At 46.1% G+C, this 20452-nt stretch overlaps 1 protein-coding gene and 2 long non-coding RNA genes across 9 annotated transcripts; 1 reads left to right on the top strand and 2 right to left on the bottom strand.

Annotated features, from left to right (window-relative positions):
* The first annotated feature begins 9214 nt into the window (after positions 1 to 9214).
* Positions 9215 to 10520, top strand: LOC120686310 (cytosolic sulfotransferase 5-like). The gene has a single exon (XM_039968513.1). It carries the CDS (start codon positions 9278 to 9280, stop codon positions 10301 to 10303), a length of 1026 nt encoding a protein of 341 aa, XP_039824447.1. The 5' UTR covers positions 9215 to 9277; the 3' UTR covers positions 10304 to 10520.
* A 3037-nt stretch (positions 10521 to 13557) lies between these two features.
* On the bottom strand, positions 13558 to 13989 carry LOC120686784. Its single transcript, XR_005680374.1, has 2 exons — positions 13905 to 13989; positions 13558 to 13798 (listed from the first exon to the last, which is right to left on the bottom strand). It is a non-coding gene; the product is annotated as an uncharacterized LOC120686784 (long non-coding RNA).
* A 2228-nt stretch (positions 13990 to 16217) lies between these two features.
* Positions 16218 to 19491, bottom strand: LOC120686293. Of its 7 annotated transcripts, XR_005680125.1 has the most exons (6): positions 19083 to 19489; positions 18926 to 18991; positions 17632 to 17919; positions 16871 to 16957; positions 16657 to 16733; positions 16218 to 16571 (listed from the first exon to the last, which is right to left on the bottom strand). It is a non-coding gene; the product is annotated as an uncharacterized LOC120686293 (long non-coding RNA). The 7 variants fall into 7 exon arrangements; XR_005680121.1 differs by having other exon boundaries at positions 17632 to 18991; positions 19083 to 19491; XR_005680122.1 differs by having other exon boundaries at positions 18926 to 19488.
* Between the last annotated feature and the right edge of the window lie 961 nt (positions 19492 to 20452).

Genomic DNA, 20452 nt, shown 5'->3' on the forward strand with positions numbered 1-20452 from the left:
TGAGGCGTCGGTTCAACCGGTCTCTCTGTGTCCAAATTGTAGCCGTTGGGGTTCTGACACAGTATCCAGGCTTGCGTCAATGCACCGGTGCATGCTCCGTAGGGGCATCGGTTCAACCGGTGCTGAAGAGTTTCACTGATCAACTCAAACAAGCTCTCTGGAACATAGGACGTCTAATGCACCGGTGCTTTGATTCAGAAGCATCGGTTCAACTGGTGCTGAAGAGAAGTTGAAGTCCACCAAAGCATGCTCTCTGGAACAAAGTACATCTAATGCACCGGTGCTTTTCTTGGGACCATCGGTTCAACCGGTGCTATAGAGATTTCTGATTTGATATCTGCTGGCATCCAGAGAGATAGTCCGACAGGGCGTCGGAACTTCCGGCAAGCATCGGATGCTCCGATGCAAGGGGCACCGGTTTAACCGGTGCTGCTGTTTTTCTTTGTTTTCAGCTGAGTTGACTTGGATTCGACCGTGACTTTGATTGTATCTTCTTCCAAGTGTTGTGTTGACTTCTATTGACCATCTTGGGCTGTTTTTGAGCGAGTGTGCATGATTTCTAAGGCCAACTCAATTTTGATCAAGCTACTAACTCATGAACCCCTCTTAATAGTACAGTCAAGAACTAAAAATTATAAACCCTATCTAAATCAAGTGTCATTCATCTCCTTGTGACACTTGAGACTAGAAAGGTCCTTAACCTTTAGAAGTGAGTCCTTGGCACGCATGGTTGTTCCGAATTGAGGGGTCTCTTTTCGCATTTCATATGAGACTAAATTAATCATTAATTTGTTCTTCAAAACACACGTTAGTCGCATACGGTTGTCATTAATCACCGAAACTTACCATTACATCTATCGGCCTAGATGCACTTCATACACGCGTCGGATAATCCGGCTGAGACGGTCGGATAATCCAATCCTAAGGTGTCGGTTTATCCAAACCAACTGAATCTTCTCCACGTGGCCTCCCATGCACTGCACAATGCACCGGTGCCCCTGGGTTGGTTTATCCGGTGCCTACCGGATACTCCGGTGACCCCACCACCGATTCATTCGGTCCCACAGTGTTTTTGCTGAACTCGTCCATTTCGATCTTTCTTTGAGTTCTTTTCTTTGTGTTTTGCTTTGCTAGGTCTTTTTACTTCAATCTATGGACCTGAGAAGATACACTTGACAAACACGTTAGTCCAATGATTGCGTTGTCACTCGCAGTGGCGGAGCCACCACTAGGGCAAGCCAGGGCGGCCGCCCTAGGTCCCTCTAAGTGAAGTCCAGAGTATATTTGTTAACAGTAGAGGTAGCAGAAAAAGAGAAGAATGATGGATTTGAAAAACATAGGAAGAACATAAGAGAACAGGAAATTGGCTTCCGCAGAATAGATTACTTGAGAAAGGAGTAAGAGTTCAAACAAGTTGTTCGATACCATTCCTCCTCGTACGCACTCAGTATTTAACTAGCGACTCTGTTGCGTTTACATGGGCTTGGCCTGATACGTGCGCGCAGGCACATCTAGCGAACCCATTCATGCCAAGACAGACACTAGGCTTCCTGGTGCGGCGGCCCATAGTAGGAAATGCTTTCTTTGGTTCGTGGGTGCTGACAATATCCCCGTTCTCAACTCCGGCAGGGGCTCATGGCGGTACGGCGGCGCCCCCCGAACGCGAGGTCGAGTGGGCTACGGCCTCTTAAGTGGCTCAACCTAGCGCCCTAGCCCAGCACTGCATCTTGCCACCAGATGCCGCTGCCAATTTCGGTAGTTCACCATCTACCCCCTGCAGTCCCGCTCAGGCGCTCACGCTGGCGTGTCGATGCCGTTGCGCGACGCCACTCCACACCCGTCCGTTCAGCAGCCCCATCTCGGCGCCCGTTGGTGGCGACAGCAGATCCCGTGCGCCGCCGGCGCGGGCGCCTGCAGCCGGGCAGCAAGTCTCGGCGTCTCGCTCTGGTCGTGCAAAAATTTTATCGTAAAAGTCCGCCCTAGGTCATTTTCTGGGCTGGCTTCGCCACTGGTCACTCGATCACCAAAATCACTCGAAATGACCTAAATGAGGCCATGTTCGTTACAGTCGTCTTGCAAAAATATTTGTTAATATCTTGGTTGTCCGTTGATGTGCTCTGAACCAAAACTTGCATGTCATCTGAATGTTCAATTCTTTTGCCTTTAACGTGATCTTGTTAGAGATACAACAGTTTTCAGCAGTAAGAACTTAAAACTTGTAATGTGGGGGGTCCGAATCCTGCACTTTGCTTACTCTTTGTACAATTAACACTTTTTTCCTTCAATGTTTTAAAGAACAGAAAGGAAGTTTTAAATTTTGCTTCCATGATTCTTTTAGCAGGCAGATAGACACCCCTGAACAAGGTGAATATAACATAGATATCTGGGTAGACTGACTGAACCAATAATTATTGGATCTAACAACGCAACTTTGTTTATCTGAAGCACCTACAGCTGGCACTTTCTTTCACCATTGCTTGACATGGAAGCTCTTGGTCTCCAATTTTTTTTTTGTCCCAAAGAACATGTAGTTGGATAAACCACATTTTTCCAGTGGCCCAACTGAAGATATCTCCGCGCAATGGTTGGAACTCTGAAAATATCTCACCACGTTGAGAGGCGAGTGAAAGTTGGGACATGTTACCCTTGCAATCTTGTGCACAGAACCACAGATGCAGGCAGCGAAGCTGTCTTACTCTCGATAATCAGAAGTGGTTTATAAAACTAAACACAGACTGCCAATTTCTTAATTTTCTGTTTCATTGTCTTACACTTAAGGTCATTATGAGGAATTAATGATGACAACGGAGTGTTGACGACCAAAATTGGCACTGGTCGAACAGACCGGTCTGACCGGTGCTTAAGAGCGGTCTGACCGGTCTGGACCATGTAGCCGGTCTGGCAACACCGACCGGTCTGACCGGTCTACCTGGAATCCGAGTACAACTAGAACTCTTTGTAGATTTAGATATGTAATAGGATTTCTTGCAGGATAAGTCCACCCCACCCTATAAATATAAAGGGTCACAGCCGATTAGGGAATCCAATCGATCAAATCAATACAACTTTTATCTTTTTACTTTTCTCTTGCCCTAGCTTTTTCAATCTACTTTTTGCTGTTCCTCCGTCGTCTCTACGTCGATTGAGGGCGTTCTAGGTGGCCTGCCGACCATAGAATAACCCTACGTGCGCCTGCCCCGACGGGTCTTCCCGGGCTAACGTTCGTAGGCTTCGTCACCGATCTGCCGGCGGTGACCGATCTGACCGCTCCAAGGGACCGGTCTGACCGGTCTACGCAGGAGGCGCTGCAGCGAGCTGCCTCTTCGCGCCGCACGTTCGAGTGCGTTCGTGTGTTGATCCTGAAAAGCGTCAACATACTTTTTGGCGACTCCGCTGGGTAAAAGAAAAAATAAATCGGTTGCCATGACCGGTATTCCTAAACATGATGAGGTTGATTCTGCCAATATCCGGAGGCCGAATGTTCTACAACTTCCGGCCGAGCATCAGAAGATTCTTGATGATATCCAGAAGAAGATCAGAGAAGAGAAGGAGAAGGAGATCCAAAAGCTGGAAGAAGAAGCCATGAACCAGTACATCTCGCACTTCTCCATCGATCGACAAGGGAAGGTCACTACGGATGCCGCCTTCGATGCTTCACAATTTGAGGTAAATTTCGATGAGAACAAGCAGCCTGTCCTTAATTCTGAAATAGCTAATGCTATAGATGATGCTATTTCTTCTCATGTGAATAATAAGTTAGAATTTATTTGTCAAAATATGCATGATATGTTTGATGACTGTTTTAGCCGAATTGAAATACATCTTGGTATGAAGTCTGTCGGTAATAATGCATCTACATCTAATACCGATAAGACAATTCGTGGTTCGGTAATTCCAACTAATAATGCTATTGTGACTAATTCGGCTAATCATCAAAGCCGAATTAATTATAATGCATCACCTCATGCCAATGTGCCATATGGGGCAGCAAGTTCGTTGCGACATTCCACACCGCCGAACTTTGCTCAACCTAGTAGTACACCGATCACAAATCGGCTTAACGCCGATGATGTTGGATCAGGTAGTATCAAAGAGGAGGTGATTAAGATATTTCTGCAAACTTTTGGTATAGAGCCTAAAGCCAAATGCCGATCTTATCAAAGGCCATACCCTGACAATTACGATTATGTTGCATATCCTCGAGGGTTTAAAATTCCTGAATTTGTTAAATTCACTGGTGATTATAGTAGAACTACATTGGAGCATATAGGTCAATTTATTATACAATGTGGTGAAGCTAGAACTAATGATATTTACAAATTGAGGTTATTTCCTTTATCTCTATCGGGTGCTGCATTTACATGGTTTATTTCATTGCCACCCAATTCACTTTTCACTTTTGCTGATTTAGAGCAAAAATTTCATGATTATTTCTTTAGTGGTGAAACTGAATTGAAATTGTCACATCTCACATCGGTTAAGCACAAGACACATGAAGGTGTTTCTGAGTATATTAGAAGATTTAGAGATACTAGAAATCGATGTTATAGTTTGACAATTTCTGATAGAGATTTAGCCGATCTAGCTTTTGCTGGTTTACTTGATTTTCATAAAGCAAAGCTAGAGGGACAAGAATTTTTAGATGTTAGTCAAGTCTTACAAAAGGCTCTGGCTAATGAAAGCCGAGCTAAAGAAGCTAGAGATTCTCAAAAGTCCAATGAAAAATCTAATCGTCCTGTTTATGTGCTCGGGTGTGATTCCAATTGTTCAGACGATGAAGGTAAAGATGTTTATACCGCTGAATTTGTGTGGTCCTCTAATGATAAACCTTGTATTTGCGGTTCTCTTAAGCCGATTCATAAAGATCGGCAAGAAAGATTTACTTTTGATGTATCCAAATGTGAGAGGATATTTGATGAATTATATAAGAATGGGTACATCAAGATGTCGTATGTCATACCGCCGCTTGAAGAATTAAAGCGGCGAGCTTATTGCAAATTTCATAATACTTTCTCTCATTCGACTAATGATTGCAATGTGCTTCGAAGGCAAATTCAATCGGCTGTTAACGAAGGCCGAATAATTATTCCACAAATGAAGGTGGATCAGAATCCTTTCCCTGCACATACACATGTGCTTGAATTGAGTAATCCTAAAGTGTTAATTCGGCCAAATCAAGCCGAATCAACAAAAAGGAAAAAATAAAATTATTGGTGAAGAAAGGTCTGAGCCTTCGAAATCTCATCAGGAAGCTCCACCAAAGAAGGTCCCTGAAGATTCATTGAAGAATTCAGCGCTCGGGGGGCAAGAACAGAAGAAAGACGCCAGATCTGTTCAGACCGGTCGGACCGGTCTCCAGACCGGTCCGACCGGTCCATCTGGGATTTCTAAAAAAATTCCGGAAACAACAAAAAGGAGAGGCCGAGTTTCAAGCAACTCTTGGCCAAGTATGTGGAGAAAGGAGCTACTCAGAAACAGAAGAAGCGACCAGATCAAGCTAAAAATACAAATTCATCATCGGAGCATCGTGAGCAATCGGCTTCTCATGTGCAACAAGGTAATAATGCTTTTGCGCTATATTCATTTGGTGGGCCGATTGCTCCATGGTTCTGGTCGTATCCTTACTATTACACACATATGGATTATAGTAGAATATATATGCATCCATATTTTATTCAATATTCTTCTATATATCCAAGTTATGGTGCCTCTCAAAGACCGATTGTTGCTAGCAATAATCTGGTCAAAAGCAAACCTGATTGCAGCAAGGAGGGTGAGAAAGACATAAAGAAAGACAACAAGTATTTACAGCGAGGTGGTGCCCTTCAGGCTTGTCTCACACCCAAAAGAGAAGGCTGCAGCGGATGCGCAAGAAGGAGTCTATGGAACAGCAAGCGGAGGTTGTACCAGCAAGGTCGGCGACCATGAAGCAGGTATGGAGGCCTAAGCAAGTTGTTTCGTCATCAGCTTGAAAAAGAAGCAAGATATGGCCGATAGAATTTATCGCCCTTAGAACAAAATATGGCCGATGCATATTTATCATCGTCTTTAGACAATTTTGGTCCAGAGGCTTGTTTTTTGGCATGCTAGCATCACAAAAAAAACAGGGGGGCATATGTTGACGACCAAAATTGGCACTAGTCGAACAGACCGGTCTGACCGGTGCTTGAGAGCGGTCTGACCGATCTGGACCATGTAGCCGGTCTGGCAACACCGACCTGTTTGACCGGTGGGTCTGACCGGTCAGACCGGTCTACCTGGAATCTGAGTACAACTAGAACTCTTTATAAATTTAGATCTGTAATAGAATTTCTTGCGGGATAAGTCCACCCACTCTATAAATATAAAGGGTCATGACCGATTAGGGAATTCAATCGATCAAATCAATACAACTTTTATCTTTTTACTTTTCTCTTGCCCTAGCTTTTTCAATCTACTTTTTGCTGTTCCTCTGTCGTTTCTACGTCGATTGAGGGCGTTCTAGGTGGCATGCCGACCCTACAACAACCCTACGTGCGCCTGCCCCGACGGGTCTTCCCGGGCTAACGTTCGTAGGCTTCGTCACCGATCTGCCGGCGGTGACCGGTCTGACCGCTCCAAGGGACCGGTCTACGCAGGAGGCGCTGCAGCAAGTTGCCTCTTCGCGCCGCACGTTCGAGTGCGTTCGTGTGTTGATCCTGAAAGGCGTCAACACGGAGCTCAAGGAATGCCTGGGCGTAGTGAACGAATGTCTGCTCTGTTTCTTGCAATTGTACAGGACAATGTAGGGCAGCAAGAGGAAGAGAAACAGTAGCTCCAAAAGGCTGGTTGGTAATTGCTTCCCGAAATGAAATTTCATGGAGTAGTGTACGGGCCTTATCGTAGCACACAGAACGGTGGGCCGGTGGTGTTTTAGGCCCGGGACTTGCAACTCTTCGCTGCAGAGGCCTGCTATGGAACAAAAGTTCCTCTGTTTCAGAAGCTCAATATAAGAGGTGTTTTTTTTTCCTATCTTGCCATGCTTTGTGTATCCTCCAAAAAAAGAAGAAGAGAAAACTATATATCTGAAGAATGAACTCGTTTCTCCTTTATGCAGCAGTCGATGGAAGTGTCTGAAACTAACAAACGAAGGCCAGCTAATAAGAGAGACTAACCGATTCAGTACACTTTTTCATTCTCTCATTAACCAACTTATTAACGGGCTATGGCAGTTCGTCCACCCCAGTCCGTACCCGGGTTGCTCCGGTTCCCACGGTTTGTGAAGTGCTAGCTGCTTTAACCAATTTAACAGGTAGGTCTAGGCAGCTGCATGCTTTCCATGGTTTGTGACGATTGGAAGAAAACGTTCCAATTCCATGGCCTGTACGTCTGGTCAAAACCAGAGGGCACAGCACGAATGCATCATCACGACTTCACGAGAGCTAACCATCGGTCCTGGAAAGCACGCCGTCTCAGCGTGTCGACTGTCATCTTGTCCTCTGGCGGCATCCTGTCCCGGACGAATGAATTATTCGCGGCAATTTTTTGCTGACCATAAAAAAGTGCACACCTGCTGGATAATTCTTTTTGAGTAAATTTCATGGTGGCTCTTAAACTTTTCCCGAGTTCCGGTACTCTCAAAATGCACATAATAATAGTCCTCAAACTTATCCCACACTATCATGCCGGTCCTTAATTAATCTTGTCCAAAGTTCTCATTCCAATCCTTGTACACTCAAAATGCTTATAATGGTTCCTAAACTTGTCCCACCATCTTATCCCAACGCTTAAACTTATCCTACACTCTCATCTAGGTCCATATACTTCTAAAATGCAATATTTATTTAGAAAAAAATTTATGAATTGTTTCAGATTTATTTGGATTTCAAATACCATGAATTGAATGTGAATATTAAAATCTCTAAATAACCTAGATTTGAATAACTTTTTATGAATTTCTCTGGTTTAATAGAGAAATGAAAAATAATTTAATATCTAAAATTTAATCAACTATTAAATAAATGTGTTTAAATAAAAACTCTAGAAATCATTAAATATTGTATTAAAGATAATTTTTATTGACTTATTTTTCTTCTAAGGCTACACAGTACTACGTACTTATAGATTATGTTTCATTATAGAATTCAATACCATTTTCGCTTCTGTTTTTATTCATAATAGCCTCTTTGAAGCAAGGTATTTGAAACCTTTGTTACTTTGTTTCAAATTCATCTTTATTTGCTGTATAATATTTTGCAAGACATTTCACACGATAAAATGCAACTGTTTTGCCGCTCGAGTTTGAGTCAATTAAATTTGCATTGCGTGGCTAAAGATTCGACAAGCATAAGATAAGATGCTTTGAAGATGAAATTGTTCAAGGAACAATTTGCACTAGGGTGGTTTTCTGTTTAAACATCTTAAAGATTTGGAGCCAACATGTGTTGATGAAGAAAAGGTTTAGGGTCTTATTCTTTCGTGCTCTTGCAACTTTAGAGATACGTACGGTAGTCACGACACAAGGTTTGACCGCCGGAGGACAGAATGAAGGACAAACGAGCTGACACGGTGTGCTTCAAATTAAGGGGTTGTTTGGTTTCAGTGGCTAAACTTTAGACTATGTCACATCCAAGAGAATTTTAATATTTATTACTATTGAATAAAATCTGATTACAAAACTAATTGCAGAACCCTGGGACCAAATTGCGAGACAAATCTAACGAGGTATGTTAATCCGTAATTAGCGGATGGTACTGCAGCATCACTGTAGCAAATTAATTAGGTTCAAATTAGCGGATGGTTACTGCAGCATCACTGTAGCAAATCATGGATTAATTTGTCAAAAAAGTTTTATAAATAAATTTTATTTGATATTCCTAAATGGTAAGATTTTTTTTTGATGTGACAGGGGCTAAAAAAGCTGATGGAAACAAACAGGGCCTAGGACACAAGGTTTGGTCTTGTGATGCATTTGTGCCCTTGATTTTGATTGCCTGTTCTTGAATTCAGCAGAGACGAAAATCGTTCAAACACGAGACAGGCGATGGTTCTCTTCAAACCGTCAACCATGCATGCAACCAGCTTTTAGATCAACCCCTTGATGCCGCTAGCAGCCTAGCATTTCTTAAACCGTGTACTAAACCGGAATAAACAGGAACGGACTGGTGCGTAATCCTCAACCTCGCTCCTCTATAAATTCGGCCTGATTCTGTATCTCTAGGGACAACACAAGATACACCACACATAAATTAACAAGGCTTCATATACTCATCATATACTTGTTTTTCCGGACGGAGGGAGTAGACACCAGCATAACACTATGCCTGCGCCTGTCGACGCCACCATACAGGCCGGCCGCATGGCCGCGCTCCTCCCCTCCCTCCCGCTGGAGACCCGGTGCCCGCCGCTCCCCCTCCGCCGCTACAACGGCTTCTGGCTGCCGGAGGCGGTCCTGACGGAGCTACCGGCGATCCATGCCCGCCTACGGCCCCGGCCCAGCGACATCTTCCTCGCCAGCTTCCCCAAGTCCGGAACCACGTGGCTCAAGGCCCTCGCCTTCGCCACGGTGCACCGGGCCAGGCACCCGCCGTCCGGCGCCGACCACCCACTCCGCCGCATGAACCCGCACGAGTGCGTCCGGTTCATGGAGATGGACCCGGAGCTCCGGCGTGACGCCAGCAGCCTGCTGGAGGAGTTCGAGGAGCTCGACTCCCCGCGCGTGCTCGGCACCCACCTGCCGTACTGCCTCCTGCCGGACAGCATCGCCGGCGAGGCGGCGGGGAGCCGGATCATGTACGTCTGCCGGAACCCCAAGGACGCGTTCGTCTCGGGGCTGTTCTTCGTCAAAAAGGTCTCGTCGGCGTACGGCGCTGGTGCCGGCGCCGGCGCGCAGTCGTTGAGCCTCGAGGAGGCCTTCGAGCTCTTCTGTGAGGGCCGCCTGTTCGCGGGGCCTCAGTGGAAGCACGTCCTCCAGTACTGGGAGGCGAGCATGAGGAGGCCGAAGCAGGTGCTGTTCCTCGAGTACGAGAGGATGCTGCGCGACCCCAAGGCTACCGTGAAGAAGCTGGCGGAGTTCATGGGGTGCGGATTTTCCAAGGAGGAAGAGGAGGGAGGGGTCGTGGATGAGATCGTGAAGCTGTGCAGCCTGAAGGAGCTCAAGAACATGGAGGTGAACAAGAGCGGGGGGAACCAAGCCGGCGTCAGAAACGAAGCCTACTTCCGCAAGGGATCGAGTGGTGACTGGAGGAACCACCTGACGCCCGAGATGGCGGCGAGGCTGGACAAGATAGTGGAGGACGCGCTGCAGGGATCTGGGTTTGCCTTCGTGGATGATGCAATTATGTAATTGACAGGTTCATCATCATTCAGCAGGCATACATCATCATCGGCAAAACGGGTTGGCATTATTTTTAGTTTCTGTCTTCAATCAGCAGCATTATTTGGCCTGAGTGATCGGGAGGAAATAAGGAAATTAGAGTTCGAAATTAGTATGTCATACAGATTTGTTTTGTTCCTTCGAGACTGTTTCCAATACCATGAATAAAGGAAATGAATTCACTTTTCAGAAATATAGTTTAGGAGGAAATTGGGAATACACACAAGACGACTGCTAAACTTAACGCGAAAACAAGGGCCATGGATATTCATGTTTACGGACATACTGAATTTTTCCTAGCACACGCACATGCTTTTGAACAGAAAGCCACATGATGCTGAGTATGGCCGCCAGTAGGTTGCTTCGTAAGACCACGCCTGCTATATATACTGTCGCTTGAGATCGGAGAGGAGCATGAGTGGCGGCAAACTTCCTTCCCCTGTTCCACAAGCTTTTCACGGCACAAGAAATGTTGGAACCCTGTTCTTCTCTAAAAAAAAATCTTAGTAGGCTTGAGAGGTGTCAGGAACTCCAAAGCGTCCCATACCATTGGTCACAACTATATATTGCTAGAGGTGCCACAAAATACAACATGGGAGGCAGTGGTGGAGCTTGACCACTAGTTTCAAGGACACAAGTCAATCGTAGGTCATCATGTAACTACCTACCCCAGTGATGCCACAGAGCAACTGCGATGTGTCGGACCAGCTAGGTGATGCTAAGACTGCTGCCAGTTTGGATGCATCCCACTGTAAATCCACCATTCAGCGCGAGGCACTTACATTAAGATCGATCAAGGAGAACACAGAACATATCGAAGCTGATTCCCGAAGACATGCTACTTGTTTCGTTATGCTATAGCCACCTAATAAAGGGAAGATTCCTATCATTAGAAGAACTGGATTGAACTGTTTTCAGTTCTTGCTTTCCAATCGTAACTCCTTAACCGTCGAAAAAATTAACATGCCAAAAGGGTCACCAGCTTTCCCCAAAAAAAGGGGGAGATCCGATGCTTACTGCCCACAGAAACATCCAACCTTATCGTCAAGTCGTCTGCCTATCTTTTTGATCTCATTCGTTTTCCCGAACACGTCGAGTTATTGGCTCGTCCGACCCGACAGCATTCATGAGTCGCTCGTTCAACTGTCCCTCGGAGACACGGTCGAGAAGTGCCATGCATGGTCCCACCTCCTTTCTTTCTCTCGGTCCCATCAGGGCGGGGCCCTTTGGGGTAATAAAGAAATGGATAAAAAGGCATTTTTTGTTAAGTATGTGGATGACTCATCGTTGTGAGATCGGTTGGTCGACAGCTCTTTCTTTTTTCAAGTAGTCTCAGTCGGCGAATGAAGGATTCACTAGCTTCAGCCCCCCATGCTTTGACGTGCGTTTTATTTTGGCACACGGCAAAGTAATAAATTTGTCGTGTGTATTTTACACACGGCAAAGTAATAAATTTTTTTCTCTTCTCATGTCGAAATTTTTGACGTGTAGAAATTTTAAAAAATAGAAATTTGCCGTGTGCCAGACCAATGCACAAGATAAAAAGGAAGGTTTTGACGTGTTCCAGATTAAAGCACACGGCAAATAACTAAGCTTTGCCGTGTGCCATAGATCTGGCACACAGCAAAGTGAGATTTAAATTTTGTAAATGATCTCAGGTGGGGGAACGGCCAAAATAAAAGTTGTAGATCTCGAAAAGTTATAAAACTTTGTAGTTGACAACTTTTTTATTTGAATTCGTTTAGGGTCTCAAACAAGTAATTTACACTCGGTTTAGTATATTATGTGGGGAAAGAAAATGAAGTATAGATACAAGTGAGTCTGTATGCAGTGGCAGAGGAGGTTACACGTGAGAAGGAGGTCGCGGGTTCGAATCCTGCCGGCGCGTAGCGCGTGAAAAATGATGCGACTTGTGCAAAATGATAGAGCGGTCGCTAGGCAGTGGGGTCTTCCCCGAATTAAAATATTTTTTTGCTGTTTTTAAAATCAGTTTTTTTGTTTTTCTAAAAAAATATTTGCCGTGTGTTTTATGAAACACGGCAAAATCTTTGTCATGTGTCCGAGAAACAACACACAACAAAGAGGCTCTTTGCCGATGCTTGTATGCCGTGAGCGCTTTCCCGTGTGTTACACACGGCAAAGGCTTTACTGTGTGGATTTCGGCCTTTGTAGTGTGCCTTTGGCACACGGCAAGCCATGCGATTCCCGTAGTGCATGTTACCCTCGCACCCGCAATCTTGTGCGCAGATGCAGGCGGCGATGCTGTTTTACTCTCAACAATCTGAAGTGATTAAAAACTAAACACGGACAGCAAATTTCTTGATGTTTTGTTACATTGATTTTACTCCGGAGAAACTGCTCTCAAGGTCATTATAAGGAATTAATGACGTCAAGGGAGCTGGGGCTCGTCTCTCGGAGTGCCGCCATGGATCTGAAGGAATGGTTTTGAGTGAATGAATGTGTGCTCTTTTTCTCGCGATTTGCTACAAGCAAATGGCAGCAAGAGGAAGAGGCTAGGTGGTGGATGGGTAGTAAGGCTTACTCTGTTTCAGAAGCTGAAGATGACGAGAGGTCTCTCTTTTTTTTCTGTGTTCCCAATTAAGCATCCTTTACTGGCCACATAATAATCTTCACCAGGTTAACCCAGTCCGGTGCCGGGTTGCTCCAGTTCCCACGATTTGTGATGTGCTAGGCTGCTTGAAATAATCTAACGGTTGGTCTAGGCTGATTTACCTGGTTTTGACGGTTCCAAGAAACCATTCCATTCCCATGGACTGTCTGGTCCAAATTCAAGAACAGAAAGGCATCCTTGTGTCCTTGTGTCCTCTGGCGGCGTCCTGTCCCGGGCGGAATCTCAACGGGGTCAAGTCATCGATCTCCAAAAGCTTCATTCCCAGGTGGCCGTCTGAGTTAGAGAGAAGACAATACCAGACCGAGCATCAAGACCAAGAAAAGCATGCTGCTCTTTCCTGCAAGCCTACCGTGTGAGAATTATTCGGTTCTTTGCTGAACGTACCTAAAATTGCACACATGCTGAAGAATTTTTGCTAGGATTACACATGAACATACCTAGATTTTGTTTCATTGAAAAAAATACAATGTCACTCAGTGGCGGCCCAGGATTTGGAGGGTGGGTATTCGAAACTATGAAAGGGTAGAAAATGTTTTGACGGCATGTAGCCTAGGCTACCGGCATATATAATTTATTATAGAATCACATGCCATACCAATAATTTTTAATATTTAGGACATATAAATTGAGTATGCACAACAAGATCACAATACATTTAACATGGAATTGGACAAATCTTGAAATTATCCAACATACTAAGTACTAGTTGTTTGGCATACTAAAGCAAAAAATAACATAATGATAAGAAAGCTTAAAATTTATAAGACAACTTTCCGATCCTTCGTCCCTTGAAAATAAGTGATGATATCCGCTTGACTTGCAAGAAGAATTCCCTTTCAATGACCAACAAGTCAACAACATAGAGCACCTTAAGTCCTTAACTAAAGCAATTATTCGTCAAATCGCAAAATAAATAAAGCAGGAAGGTACATCACTCACCACCGATTGCTCACTGCTCACTTGCTCAGTGCTTACTCTACTGCTCTGCTCCCAGTCCCTGCACTGCGGTCTGCGGCACGGCGCAACACGCCAGCACACAGAGGCAGCATCGCTGCACCGGCAGGCGGTAGCAGCCGAGGCGCCATGCGACAAGGCCCTGGCCGCTCTGGCCCTGCGCGTCCGCAGACCGCAGCGGGCAGCGGTGCGGCCGTGCGGCGTGCCGACGTCCCTTCCTGCCTGCGCGCCCGACGCGGCTGGGCGGCGGCGCCCTTGCCCGCGCGCGACGCGGCCGGGCGGCGGCGCCCTTGCCCGCACCGCGAACCGCATGTGCGCGAAGGCGGAGAAGAAGAGGAAGGATGAGGAGAAGGCGACCCGCGTCAGGAAGAGGAAGATGAAGGAGGAGCACGAGAAGGAGAACAGGAAGCGGGAGACGCAAGGCCTCTCACCACTGGCTACGCCCGAGTCCACGCCGGAGCCGGACTCTTCATCCGACGATGAGGACCCCTCGATGCCCGAGGGCCCCGACACGGGGGTGTCCGGAGGCCAACCACCAGTCCAGCAGTAGGCTGGTGTCGAGGCCTCGGTTTCGGCGGTGGGCAAGAGGTCGCCCGCGCCGGCAGCGGGCGAGGCAACCCTCGGACGGACGACGCTGTCGAGGGGTGAAGCCGGTTCGGGGGCGCCGCCCGCCAGCCGATCGGCGGGAGCCGGCGGGGCGACACGAGCCCCAAGGAGCAGCTTGTAGAAGCACAAGCTGAGCGCCCTTTCGAGGTAAGTACTTCTTCGTTCGTCCTTTGTATTTTTTGTTTGATTCCCTGACCCTTGCTGATCTCGATTCTCTCCCCTGCTCGGCTCAGTCGGAGAACCACCACGACGGCTCCTCTGCTGGCGCCAACGAAGGCTCTTAAGTCGGGGGCAAGCGCTATGCCACACACGGCGGCGCAGTCCCCGACCGGAGGGCCTTATATGGCGGAGGCGACCATCGCGCGGTACCAGGAGGCGATCGCCCGGGGAGCCACGGCGGTCCGAGCGCAGCCGGACGCCGGCGGCGCCGGTCGGAGCAGCGCAGAGGACTCTGCTCGGCCGGGTATCGAGGGAGAGCCCGGCCGGGGCGGCGTGGAGGATGACGCCCGGCCGGATGTCGAGGAAGACGTCAGCCGGGGCGACGCGGGGCATGCCTCTTCCTGGTCGGCTGGCAGAGAAGACGCCGGCCAGGGCAACACGGAGGGAGCTGCCTGGCCGGGCACCGATAAAGGCAGGGAGACTAGCAGGGACGCATCGGAGCACCCTGCCGGCCAGGTGGGAGAAAAAGTCCTTGCCCCAGAGCCGGCGGGGGCCGGGGATGAGGAGGCCACGGTAGCGGCGACGGCGCAGACAGCGCCGGAGAATGTGGTGCCGGTGGTGGAGATGCCGGCGGAGGAGATGCCGGAGATCGGGGCGTCGGAGCAGTTCGAGGGCCCGCTCGCCGACATCGCCTCAACCTCCGAGGGAGGCCTCGGCGCCGGACCGTCCGAGGGGCCCCCCGTGGGGGTCGAGTGGGCGATGGTCCAGCCCGGGGTCCCCTCAAGTTTTGCCCGCAACGAGCAGGAGGATGACGTCGTCTGGAAGGCGCAGTACGAGGTAGGCACTCACACTATATAAGAAGACCTCATTACAGACGCGTCTTAAACCTCATCACAGACGCAAAAATCACGCTTATGTAAATTCACATCTATGATAACAACACATCGTAGACGCGGATTTTCGCATCTCTGATATGACCACATCAGAGACGCGTGAGCCGCGTCTCTGGTGATAAATATCAGAGACACTTCATGTTAAAATGCGTCTCTGGTGCGGTTCATCAGAGACGCAGCTAGTTAAAATGCGTCTCTGATGTGATCCATCAGAGACGCACCTAGTTAAAATGCATCTCTGATAACAATTTGCAAAAAACAAAAAAAGAAATTTGGATCCACGGTGTACATTTCTAAATCCTATATTTCACAAATGGTACAATTTCAATCATTAAAAGACTGCACAATAATGCCTGAAAATTTACTACTAGCAATAGATGAATGCACTGATACTCGAACAGAGCACACACTAGTGGATCTGCACTGTATCTCCTGGGTACTGGGCAACTGACAAATACAAACATGTTTATGGACTAATATAACACAACATGTTCATGATCCTGATGTACTTGACAAAGATCGCTACAAATCTAAGCGACCAGTCTCTCCCATTTGCCAATAATTTGCTGATAGAATAGCATCTTGCCCACCAAATCGTACAAAATCATCACATCATTTGTGAATTATTAGGACAGCGATATAAACGACTAGCAAGATCTTAAGATATGCACAGCAAAATGTTACCTGTAACCAGTACGCATTGCATAGCAGTTTTTGGGCCATTTTACAAGCAAAACAGAGTTTGCCGACTGCTGTTTGTACCAAGTTACAGATAAAAGGGACTAAAAAAGGAAGAAGATTCCACTAACTACTGGGGATACTTTTCTTATCTATGATTACTCTTACTTTGACCATAACTCCATAAGGGTAACCAGAACCTAATGTACCTGCCATCTCCAAGGATCAAAGGTCCGAGCATTCTCATAGTGTTCAGTATTAAGGTGCACAGCTCGGAATGAAGCAAATAATTTGCAGCCCTTTGGAATAATATAGTCTGATGAACAAAAAAGAACGTTACAAATAAATGAACATCCTAGGTTAAATTTTGGGAAATTTGATGATAGTTTCTGTTAGAGTACCTTTAAAATGAATCAGTGTTTGCACGCCTGAATACCCCACTAATTAAGTTAGCAACACGCAATGTTTCATTTATCACCTGCAAAATGTAAAATATCCAACTGATCTCAAATGTCATTTTAAATGATGTAGTACAATTTGAAAAAAATAAACTGCTAGACAGCATTTTGCTTTGGCATGGTCTATCAATAAAGTAAAAGGCTACAAAAATATTACACATTGTGTAAGTGGCATCGACTTGTAATCGCTCCATTCCAGAGGTTGGTTTTTGCCTTTTACGTCTCTGATATTTTCATGCTCTTCCTGTAAATTCAGAAAATATCTGGAATCAAACTCAAATGGTGTGCAGCAGAATAACGTCTGGACCACGAGGTACAATTATGTAACTTCAAATACTGAAAACAAGGTTTCAGTCTTTCACTAGGTGGCTCAAACTTCCGATCTGGTCCCATTATGATGTTGCTACAATTCTCACTTTCGACCGTTCGGTTGGATAATGTTGGCATACTTCCAAGTACATAAATGGGAAGGAACAAGGCACCTTTATCTTTACTATGCACAAACAAGAAAAAATGTTCCAGGAAGAAATCAGTTGGAGTTGCGTTCATAGCAGATTCACTCTAGAGTTAGACAACAAGATAAGAGAATAGGCAACATCACATCAGTGCCTATTGCAGGATTTCATAATATAGAAACAAACAAATTGGTCAGTAACCTTACAATAAACAAACTGTATGTTATCCGAATTTAAAAACCTGCACTAGATTTCGACCTCAAACACAAGCCGGCGGGAGCAGATTTTCTGTTGGACAAGACTACAGGAGGTGACTATGACAGATTAAGTTAATCTAACCCTCGATTATTATAACATATTATGAAATCAGTTGACGTATTAATCTAACCCAAATACCCAATGTCCAAGCTAAATTGACTGTTGACAGTACCTACCACCACACGTGCACCAGGATTGTGCTTACCACCTAACATTTTGCACCCTGTCGACCATCCTCTTCCTTATCACCTCCCGCAGAGCCCTGGCCACCTTCTTCCTCGCCTGAATCGAACCAACAATCATTCAGCATCTCCCATGTAAGTTCCAAACTGATCCTGATCTGTAAAGAATCCAAAAGGTAAGAAGATAATTAGAGAATGCAATATGAAAACATTGAAGGATCCATGGTTATACATATCTTGCAATAAGAAAGTTGCAAGGATAGAATTGGATAGCGAGTCACTACACTTGAATGAAATCTTGCAAGCAATCCCTGTCAAGAACAACTCAAGTAAATGAATATTTCAATCAGAAAAAGAAAAAGATTCAGTTCACAGAAGAATGATTAGATGGAAGCATTAACACTTGTCTAGGTTAAGAGTTCAGTTGAGATAACGTTCATCCAGTAAGACTGTCAACATAGTAACAAAATCAGGTAGGATGTTTAGATGGAAGCATTAACACTTGTCTGAACGAATCTTGAAAGTACACATTGACAAATAACTATAGCCACAACTAATCTGGTGAAGCGAAGCCAGTATAGATAACAAGTATTAACACTTGTCTGAATGAATCTTGAAAGTACACATTAACACGTTACAAGGTTAAAACTGATGATTTCAGTCCGACAAAGAGTGTGGATAACGAACATTTTAATGGCTTCATCAAACTGAAACATACAAAAAAAATCACTAGTTAGTTACATACCTAACAGCAGCTTGCAAGGGGTTATTGTAAGCTCACATGTCATACGCCCATGCGAATTTTTTAAGACTAATAAAAATCTAAGCTAACATAACCGATATATAGGTCTATGGCAACATAACTTGAAAGTAAAAGTTGTATATGTGCAGCAGGAATATTCAGACATCATGGCAACCATATGACTGCATCATGACCAGCATGCTATATTCAGACATGAACAACTCAAATATGGATGCGCACCTCAGCAATTTTTAAGTCTTTAAGATATGGAAGAAATCTCACATGAACGATATGTGTACATCGACATACTAAAACAAGTCACAAACATTCAGAAACATATCAGTTCTGAATTTTTTATCAAATTTTATAGGCCTCAACTACTCTCTGAAGATAACTTTTATGCAGTCAAAATTTCAGAAAGACTTCCAATCTAAGCAGTAGCAGACATCTACAATAACTAAGAAGAACACAGAACTACAAGAACAAATGAACTAAGCAGCAACACGAGTTTGAGACTGAACCCAGAAAGAAAGGGAGGAGGAGGAGGAAGAGGAGGGAGAGGAAGTGAGATGCACCTGGATGAACTGCGACCGTTGGAATTAAGGACGGGGTGGAGCAGCTGCTGCTGTCAAACTCAAACCCTAGAAAGAAAAAATGGAGAGGAGGAGAAGGGGAAGGGGAGGAGGCTGAGGAGGAGATGGGAGAGGGGAGCTCGAGGAGGTGGTGAGGCACCTGGAGATTGGGTTGCCTCGATGTCGTCGGCCGCCTGCAGGATCTGCTCGATGTTGGTGGTCTGGCTGAGCGAGGCTGGCACAGCGGCGGCCAGCCCCCCCTCCCTCCCTCCACGCGGCCCCGCCGGCACGGAGGTGGTCCCGGTGCCGCTAGAGCGCGGCCCGCATGAGGCGCTCCCATGGATCACGACCCTGGCCGCGGTCGAAGACGAGGCGGATCCATGGATCCCAATTACGGCGGAGGCGAGGTGGGGGCTAAGGGGCCGGCAGCGAATGGGAGCAGCGACGACGGCGGTGTTCTGCACAGGGAGTGGCTGCGCAGGATTGGGGGCGGGATCTGGGCGAGAGAGAGAGAGACCGGCAGGGGATGGGATTTGTGCGAGAGAGAGGGAGTGGTGGCGGAGAGGGTGAGGCGGCACTGAGGACGCAAGAGTTTTAAACCACACTGAAGTGAACTTTCGGGTCTGCGACATCATAGACGCATGTACAATAAACCGCGTCTGTGACATGAGTCATCATCATAGACTCTTTTATATGATGCGCGTCTCTAATAACTTCCTAAAATATCACAGACGCTTTTTTACTAAACACGTCTCTAATACTTCGCATCAGAGACCTACAGACCTGGCAGACTAACACATCATAGACGTTTTTAGTTGACCCCCTCTCTAATCATGAATTACAGACGCATTTTAATTACGCGTCTCTCATAAAGATGTCTTTTTTGTTACTTTCTTACATAGTGTCAGATCCAGGCCGCCCTCACTTGTGCCCTCCAGCTTCATAAGACGACTGATTTTGACATCAGCGACGTAAGTGCACAGATCTGTAGCATTGATGAGTGATGACCCAGATACGAGCGAGTATTATATCTTTACAGGCAGAACCACATATAGAAGCTATTCTCAATTTATAGGCAGAAGCGATTCTGAACTCATAGGAACTCACTGCAGGAAAAAGGTACATTAGTACCGAGTGCTGGTGGCCGTTAGTACCGACTGCTCCAGCCAGTACCGGCTGGCCGGTACTAAATGGACATCCATTTAGTACCGGTCGCAGCATCCGGTACTAAATATACTATCTCTTGAAAAAAAAATCGCATGTGCTGGGGTTCGAACTCGTGATCTGTGGCCTCGCGTGTAGTCTCCTCTACAATCTCACCCACACATCATATGTGAGTGTATTGAAAGTGCTATCCTTTTGAAGTAACCCGGATGGACCATTTAGTACTGGGCCATGACCATTTAGTACCGGGCTATATCACCACCTGGTACTAAATGGTGACATTTAGGACCGGGTGGTGTTATGACCCGGTACTAAATGGCTTGGGGGCCCGGGAGCTATTTAGTACCGGGTCATAACACCAACCGG

Source organism: Panicum virgatum, chromosome 8N (genome assembly GCF_016808335.1).
Source record: "Panicum virgatum strain AP13 chromosome 8N, P.virgatum_v5, whole genome shotgun sequence".
In the NCBI taxonomy this organism is placed as follows: Eukaryota; Viridiplantae; Streptophyta; class Magnoliopsida; order Poales; family Poaceae; genus Panicum; species Panicum virgatum.

Coding starts and splice junctions, on each gene's coding strand:
- LOC120686310 (XM_039968513.1), top strand. CDS start 9,278: ATGCCTGCGCCTGTCGACGCCACCATACAGGCCGGCCGCATGGCCGCG.